This window comes from Phyllostomus hastatus, unplaced genomic scaffold, assembly GCF_019186645.2.
Source record: "Phyllostomus hastatus isolate PE091 unplaced genomic scaffold, TTU_PhHast_1.1 phas_scaffold_78, whole genome shotgun sequence".
Classification (NCBI taxonomy): domain Eukaryota; kingdom Metazoa; phylum Chordata; class Mammalia; order Chiroptera; family Phyllostomidae; genus Phyllostomus; species Phyllostomus hastatus.
Window position 1 is genome coordinate 83,337,882 of NW_025334041.1, and position 9,248 is coordinate 83,347,129.

At 42.2% G+C, this 9,248-nt stretch overlaps 1 protein-coding gene across 1 annotated transcript; it reads right to left on the reverse strand.

Annotated features, from left to right (window-relative positions):
- Positions 1-330: 330 nt before the first annotated feature.
- On the reverse strand, positions 331-6,974 carry LOC123811310 (uncharacterized protein C2orf78-like). The gene is given in 5 exon segments (XM_045827284.1): positions 331-372; positions 374-833; positions 969-2,388; positions 3,239-4,003; positions 6,968-6,974. Coding segments are annotated over 5 exon segments (2,694 nt in total).
- Between the last annotated feature and the right edge of the window lie 2,274 nt (positions 6,975-9,248).

The window sequence follows — 9,248 nt, forward strand, 5'->3', positions numbered from 1 at the left end:
TCTTGCTTCTAATTATAACTCCCCCCCCCCAACATTTCTCCTCTTTTTGCCTTTGGAGCTATGGACTAATTTCCTTCCTTTTTCTCAGTTCCCACCCCTTACCCCTCAACCTCCCACTCACCTTCCAGTATTTCATTCTCACGTAGCCTCACCAAAGAAAAACCACAGTGAACAGCATCTCAAAACTCAGAAGTCTTTTTATTACTCATATATTAAGTCTATTGCATTTCTTATTCAATTTTATTAAGTTTTAAAATATAATAGAGAAATTTATGTTTGTGTGTCTATGGAAACATGTTGGTATGCAAAGGCACCAACCATATGAACATCTCATATTGCATAACCATAGTATCGAGAAATTTCCATTTCTTTTTTCCCTTTCAATGAAATACTGCACTTTCCCCAGAGAGGTGCATTTGGCAGCATTCTCACGCTCTAGCTGAGCCATCCTCTTCATGGCCTCCCGCTCTGGCCTCTGCTCATTTGTGATGGGCTTTGACATGACTGGCCCAAGGACAGTGGGTTTCTTCCATGGATTTGGTTGGAGGGCAAAATCCTGGAGTAGATATTGGTTTTGAGGCCTTGGTGGGGTCAGGGGCTTGGTCACAGCAATTCTAATGGGCTCCCTCTGGGAAGAAGTGCAAGCTGATGTTTTGGAGGTGGCAGGCCTTGGAGCAGCAGACTGAGGGACACTAGAGCAGGTAGTGTTGGTCAGACCTGGTCTAGATGGGTTGGTGGAAAGTGACCAAGCTGGTCTGGCAGGTCCTGTCAAAGGTGCAGGAATTGGTCTGGATGAATTGACTGCTTCAGGTTGAGCTGAGTTAGAACCAGGCCTGGCAGGGCTGGTCAAAGTTGGTCGGGATGAGCTGCTTGAAATTGGCTGGTCTGGTCTGGCAGGACCTGTCAAAGATGCAGGAGTTGGTCCTGACGAATTGCCTGCAGCAGGCTGAGCAGAGCTAAAACCAGGCTGACCAGGATTGGCCACAGCAGGGCGACGTGATGCCAGACTCAGTGGCCTGCGAGGAACTGGTCGAGTTTGAGGCTTGTCCAAGTTAAGAAAAGGCAAAGGTACCAACTTGACCTTGCCAGGAGGTGGCAGCTCGTACTGAGATGGAGATGAACATTCTTTTTCAGCGCTGCCATCTGGTTTCTGGCATGTGAGTTGAGTTTTCTCTGGATCTTTGCCTTCACTCAAGTTATCCAGCCATCTTTTGGTAAGTGGGGGTGACTGGGGGCATATGGGGTTGCTTGAGTTTCCCAAGACCTGGGAGGAAGACAGTTCAGTTTTCTTATCAAGCCTCTTCCCCAGTGCATGAAACACCTGCACAGACTCCAGCATTTGCATACCTAGGTGAGTCCGAGGCTTTTTGAAGTTCTCTTGGGTCAACTCAGGCTGATTTTTCTTCCTCTTCATCTTGGCAATTGTTGACTTCTCTTCTGTCTTGAGTTTTTTCCCTGACTGCCTACTTTCTCCGGCTTTCTTGGAATTGTCTTTGTTTCTTTTGTTCTTTTCCTGCCCATGACTCTTAGTTTTTCTGTTCCTGCTGGATGCAGCTTTCTGAGGCTTGCTGTTAGGATGCTTGGCTGTGCTCTCAGGGGCTCCATCACTGGATGCAGTGTTGCAAATACCCGCCTCTCCCAAGCACGCACAATCTGGGCTCTCACGTTTGATTTTGTCCTTGGGAGCTCCACTGATGGTCTCAGAGGCTTTATGTTTGTTCTTCCTAGCTTGATCAAGAGCTTTAATGACACTTGAGTTTTCCTGTAGCTCGTTCAACTTGAGGGCTCTGGTATTTTTTATCTTGCCCTCCTTGGGACCTTTGGATTGATCAAGGTCATCCAAGGAATTTAAGACCTGTGGAAGGTGAATATCCTCCACCAGTGTAGCAATGTCTGGAAAGCTATCACTATATTCAGTCCCATATTCAAGTGTCTCTTTGTTTTTAGGACTGTATTTAAGACTCAGGCTATTCTTTCCCAGATCATCGTTTTCACAATCAGGCTGCTTTTCTGAGAGTAGTGGATCAATGCTAGCCAGGAGCTGGTGAATATCAGGCACTTCTAAGGGGAGCAGTGGAGAATCTTGGATTCCTATTGGAAAATGGTAGGCATCGAGAGGCTTTGAAAGGTTGTTGTTAATATCATCCAAATTCTTATTCTCTTCCTGTTCTTGGCTTGGAGATGAAGGCAGTGCCAGGAGATTACTAGAACTCTGGGCTGAAACTACTATTGAAATGTCCCCAAACACAGATGGTGGATTGCTCTCTGGTTTCTGGGTATTTTTGCTTGTGCAAGACTTAGGGAAATCTGGATTTTGTGGTAGAAAAAATGTTTGGCTTGGAGGTTGCAGTCCCAGGGAGGTCTCTATCCCCAGGGAACTATCGATCACTACAAAGGAATCAAGGAAAAAAAGTCAGTCCTTGGGAAGGAAGATGCTCCCCATGTCCCCTGTCAGGTACCTAACAAGAAAGGGGAAGGCATTTCTACTAGCTCCTCTGAAGGATCATGGATGGCACCTTGCACTAAGAGCTAGAGGGCAACAGTTCTACTTCTTACTGGTGGTCATCAGATGTCATTGTTCCATGGTTTTCTTTGTTTTCCACAGCATTGTTTTGAGTCAAATAAAAAGTAAAAGTGATTTTTAAACGTTTTACAACCCTAGCATCTCCTCTAGAATCCTTTTAATTTTCTCTACTGTCCTGACAAAAGAAAAACACTTCATATCACAAAGTATGAGAGGGAATGGAATTCTTCCTAATGAAATGGGTAAGCACAGACACTTAGCCTGCCTGGTTGGGTGTGATCTTGGAACACAAGGTCTTAAATCCTGGTGTAAACCAAGGAAGTGAGGGACAGTGAAACTGGCATGGTTGCAATGAGTTCTGAAATCCCTTTACAAATAGGCTAAGGCAAACAATCAGGGAAGGGAGTTCATCACAGTGTGATAGTACAGGGGGAATAATCAGGTAGGGCAGGGAAAAGGGTGGTATCCCTTGGTCCACTCTTGGGATTCTCATACATAGAGCAAACATGGCCTTTCAGTGCCCGACGTTCCCTCCGCTATTAGGTGTTCTCATGAAGACTCTGAAATTGGAGAGTGCTGACTGAGAGTGGTAAGTTCTCAAAGTCACAACACTTAAATTCTACCGATCTGTGGACTCACCACTTCCCAGTGACAGACTGGCCCTGTTTTTGAATGCTAAACTTATTCCTCTTTTTTCTTACTGTATGTACTCACCTTGAAAACTTGTCTGTGTTGTAGGTTGAGCAGACACAGAAGAGTAGATTCCTGACATGGAGGCTGGTGGTATCATATTTGTGGGCTGAATCTCCTTTAATACCATGACCAACTCAGGTTGAGGGACAGAGGCCCTGCTCTCCGTGTAAGAAACAACAGAGCCGTAGGATTGGAGGTAGGGGCTGAGCTCTCCAGATGGCAGAGGCCCCAATGGGCCTTGATTGCAGTAATATCCCTGACTTCTTTCCTGGTAGGGGAGTGACAGGCTATGTCCCTGATTAGGAATCTGAAAGGGTGCCACCTGAACAAGATGGGTAGAAAGTGATGTATACAGAGAGGTCATGTTGTTGGCATCTGAAGTGGTATCATACTGGGATGCCATAGACATGGAAGAAACAGCTGTGTTCTGGTCAATGACAGTCACAGTGAAGTCTCTGAGTAATGATGACTTCTTTTTAGAGCCTCCTGTGATAGCCCACTCAAAAGTACCAGGATTGGAAGCAGCTGAGACAGAGATCTGGCTCTGGCCAGCTCCTCTAGACAACATAGTTGCACGAGCATGTTGGTTAAGGCAGGCACTGCTCATGAGTGGTTGGAATGAGGTGCCAGAGGCTGATGGTGATAGCCATGCTGAACTGACAGCTGGAGCAGGGACCCTGGAGAAATTGCAGACACTGCCTGTTAGGGAAGCTGTGTTGCTCACTAGAGGAAGAGAGAGGTGAGGAGAATCTGAATTTCCAAGGAATGGTGGATTTTGGAAATCCTCTGTAGGGAACAAGAGAGCCATGAAAGAAATCAATAAGATTGATGAACTCTCACTGTCTTTGAAGAATACCATTATGTTAAGGCTGTTGCTATCAGTAAGCTTCTAATACCAATACTTACTGCTGTATCACAAATCAGTTTATTGTGTTGTGAGTGCTGGAGCAGTTTGCTATTCTCTGTATTCACTGCCCTTGCTCCCAACTTAGCAAAAATGTGCAGAAGCCCCAATTTATGTGGTTCACATATTGTTCTCCAGACTAGAAGCAACCTCTCCTTGCCCTGTCGTTCTCTTGAGGCTGCACTAGCGTTGATTTGTATGCTGTTTCCTAGAATTGAATAGTTTTAGAGCTAGTGGTCTTCAGAGAATCTGTGTTCTAACATTCTCATTTTCTGAGTGAGGAAACTGAGGCTCAGAGAGGTTAGACAGACTTGTAGAGTTCTTCCATTATGTCAGATTATTCCCAGGCCACATGGCATCCTGACTGCATTGCCTGGACTGTGCTCGGAGTATTACACAACCATTAACTGGGAGCAATAAAACTCTACTATAGGTGATTTTTTTTTGTCCAAGCGTAAACAGTACGGCTCTTACCATTATAATCTCAGTGTGTCATTTTGTCTGACCAGTTTATATGTTATTCTTAGAATTCACATGTAGCTCAGTCCAGTTGGTAACTATAAAGAGTTATTCTTACCCTTTTGAAGCCTTATTTCTGATTTGTTCTCAAAATGACTATGTGAGAGTGTGTTTCTCAAGAAGTGTTTTTTCGAAAGAAGTGAGCTTTAGGCTACTCCTCTATAAAGTGCTTGTAATAATAACAGCAGCAATAATTCATACATGAACAAGTGGTATATTACATGTGATGTATATGTTCTTAAATATCAAAGAAAAAAAATGAAAGACATATCAAAGCACTAAAAAGATATATATATATAGATACAGATATAGATATAGATATATAAATCAAAACTGAGGAGTGTAGTGGGATCAAAGCATAATAAATTTAGTAATAAATGAAGTTCTGTTTATGCCTGAAATACTATAAAAGTGAACATTGTTATTTTATTTTAGTGTGTACTGTAACCAAAATGCAGCCCAGAATGAAAGGTGATTTTGAAGGAATTCCCAGCTATACATAGGGACAGAGAAGACATATCAGTAAAAATTGCATAACAAGTAGCAAAATGCAATAAATGTGGATGCACAGGTAACTCCAATATAGACAAATATTTCAGTGAAAACAGCTATAAAGAAGACAATAAAGGATAAAGGGATTCCATTAATGTGCTCATTCATGTTCATCTGAATATTACCCAGCAAGTAACAGATAGTGAGTCCAGTGGAAATACATATTCCAATTAATATAGCCATGTAACAAACACAAGAGAACACTATAAAATATCATGAAGCTTTTTATATTTATCTTAAAACCTAGGTTATAATGGCCTTCCACATCCAGGAATGTGTCATACCCAAAGCCTTAAAAACCATCATCACCAGATTCCCATTAGAAAAACTTAATGTAGGAATCCCCAAGAGACCCCACAAAATTGTTTCTAGATAAATGTGAATTAGACATGTGGGGCTTGACTTTTCTTTTTCTTCTTAGGTAGCTAAGATTTAAAAAGAGATGGTGGCAGTTTATCAGAATGTTCTCTGTGTTAGGAAGAAAATAAGTATAAAGATGAAACTCCCCTGGCTGGCATAGCTCAGTGGACTGAGCGCAGGCTGCGAACCAAAGTGTCGCAGGTTCGATTCCCAGTCACGGTACATGCCTGGGTTGCAGGCCATGACCCCCCGCAACCGCACATTGATGTTTCTCTCTCTCTCTCTCTCTCTCTCTCTCCCCCATTCCCTCCCTTCCCTCCCTAAAAATAAATAAATAAAATATTTTTAAAAATTTAAAAAAATCAAGTGCAACACTGAAAATGTTCTCTCTTCCAGCACCTTAGATAACCAATTTCATAGTGATCATAGGAAACATTTCAAAAATGTAGTTTTTAAATGTTACACTCAACTGTCAAATGCCATCTGTTTTCAGAAAGGTGACAGAAAAACACAGACAACAGAATGTGACTTTTTGTGTAACCTCCTTTGCCTAGTGGTACCTTGTTCTGGCCTTACTTTCCTTCCTGGTCTGTTAATGTAAGCATTTGCTAAAAATCACCTTTATTTTGCCCTACTCTGAGCAGATTTTACCCTATGCTATTTCTGCTTTAATTTAAAATCTTTGGTATCCTTCAACATTCCATCACAAACTACCATTTTTGTTCTTGAGTGCTCCTCCACGCTCTCCTCCTTCATTCTTGTAGTTCCCCTTCCCTCTAGGTTCCTCCTGTTGGCCTGTGCTGATAAACATACTCCTCAACTTTCCTTCATTTAAATATTGTCCCTCCTGTTGCCCAGGACTCTTCATCCTCTCTACCTATTTTCTCTTCTCACCTAGTCTGGATAGAAAACTCCAAAAACTGATATATATTACTTCTTAAATGGCACTCAATTTAAAATCCCTGAGCAGAAATGTTAGTGGTGGGAAAACATTACACATGACACATCCTGTGTGTGTGTATATACACATATTCTACATACATATATTTTACATAGATATAGTTTTTTATATCACCTATGTTTTCAATCTGTTTCTGTTGAAACCCTCTCAGGAAGTCTTGATTTTACTTTTTATATGGGTGTCTTTTTAAGACTCAGTATTAGAAAGGAAGTGATTAGAAAGAACAACCAATCTAACATATTAATGTAGTAGATGAGGAAAAACCAGATTTTGTGAGACATTCAGTTACCTGTGTAAAGTCACATAGCTACTAAATGTTGAAATCAAAACTAAAATTAAGTCTCCAGATTTTTAGATCAATACTTTCCCCCCTTATCCATGCTGTTTTGAGTCTACTCCTAAATTTAGGGCCAAAAATATCTAATACAAAATTTTAAAAAGTTTCTTTTCTTACCTGACATGGTCAGAGAAGAAGAGAAGTATCAACTGTAGATGCAAAAGATGAGGATACAACACCAGATGCGTGATCAGCAGGAGCCAAAGAGCACAAGTGTCCAGTACGAAGGTCACTGGTCACTAGTCAGTGGTTACTGGTTACTGGTTACTGGTCACTGGTCAGTTGCGATGATCCAAATTTATTTACAGACCACTGTATGAACATCCCAAGATTCTACCAAGTGGTGGTAGGTTTGGTGGGAGAATGATGTCACAAAGCAGGCAGTTTAAAGAGACGAGAGAGCCAATAGGGAGTCACATTACCAATAAGAAGACAAGATTGGATGGAGGGAGCAGTAGGAGAGGGAAATGAACCCCTGAATGGCTGAGCTCTGAGGACTGATGTGGTCGTCCACAAGGCAGATGTGATACTCTCTCCCTTGTTAAGGGAAGAATCATTTCAATGTTACTTGTGGACACTCATTAACATAAATAGTAGTAACATATCTGTATTGTGTATTTATATATATATATATATATATATATATATATATATATATATATATATATAATCATTAATACTCCTAGGAGGAACGAAAGGGACCTCTCTCTAGGTTGTACAATTGCACCTTTTCTGAGGTTTCATGAGACCATCTGATTATTGAATTTACTGCACCTTTGCAGGAGCAGACAAAGGGATGAAGGAGCTCTTTTCTGTAACTGGGTTAAAGAGTAAAAGAAAGTTTGTTGAGTGCATACTGTGGAGAATGAAGTGGTCCAAGGCTTCTCGCTTTTAGTTCCCTCTCCTTGAATCTTACCTTCCATGGGCTGGGCTGGTCAGGGCCAGTTTGGACTTGCATCTCTCTCCTGCTCTCCTTTGCTTTTTCTTCTTCATTCTTGGCATTGTTCTGAGATGAGCCTTGATCTTGCATTCTCACTCTCTTGGGTGTTATGTCCTGTCACCTGTGAGCAGCCAGTTCTTCCCCTCAGTGTCTGAGGCTTCCCCAAATGGACTCTGCCCCTTACAAGCAAATGCCAAAGAGCTAGGACTGAGCTCCTTGCAAACCTTGCCACTCCCAGCCTGTGGTTGCAGTTCTCTGGACCAGAGTTTGCCTTCTGTGGCTCCTTGGCTTCTGAAGCAATGCTGCCATCCTGTCCTTTTATACAGCAGAGGCATTCACGGTATTCTCCTTTTTCCTTCTCACATAAAGTGTGCCCAGTGTGGCAGTTACTGTAGTCTCCTCCCCCCTTGCAAACAGCCACTGTAGAATTTTGGGGCTCTAGGATTCTCTGTCTGCCATGTTTGGGTGCAAGGCCAGGCAGAAATGAAGAGCAGACTAGTTAGAGAAAGTCAAGGCCATTCACAGAGAATAGGGAAGAGGCAAGGTGAAAGTGTGCAGGAAAAGGACATTCATGTGGATTTTTCAGTTTCTGTGAGAAACGAGTTGACACGCTGTGGCCTCATTTTGCATTAACAGAATGTGTGTGCTAGGTACTCCAGAAACTGCCAGGGATTCTGTTCAGTAGACAGAATAATCTTAAATGTATTTTCCACTTTGTTTCATGTCATATCAGCTCATCTTTATCACTCATTGGTATGTTTGTAGAACGTAGACTGCATCCATGCCCTGTATCAATGCTCTGCTTTTGTCCACATGTCTTTTTCCTAGTGAAATTTTTAAAGATTCTATCATTGTAAGACATGTTGCATGTTTTTCTCCTGATGACTTTACTTAAAGCATCACAAACCAACTTGTCCTGATGGGCATTGTGGAGACACTTAAAAAGAGGTCTGTGTGAAAGGCACTGTGGTGGGTTACGCTGTGCGCCAAGCCTAAGGGAGAGATGTGTGCCATCAGCCCACCTTGGCCTGGGCTGTCTCCATTTCTCTTGCCCTGGTTAGTGGTGCTCACACTAACCACTCTTGTGACTGTGAGTGAGGGCTGACATGCTACTGACCTACACAGGGTGGGGCCAAAGAAGGTGTAAAGTTGTTTGTTTGGAAAATAATACAATAATTAATAAATAATAATACAGGAATTAACTGTTTCATATTCACAATGAGAAACCTACATTTGTCTCACCCTGTTTGTAGATGAAGCTGCTTTTGGGGAGGAAATCTATGGATCTAGTTATTGTTTTCTATGGTAAGTCTTTAGAGGTACCTAGGTCAATCTGCCTCGGCACTCATCAGTGCCATGTGCAGGAAGTTTGTGATACAAGATGCCAAGAGCCCACGAGATGGTAGGTCATAGATAGGATCTGCAAACAGACATTTTTCTTTTATAGGCCTACTTTTC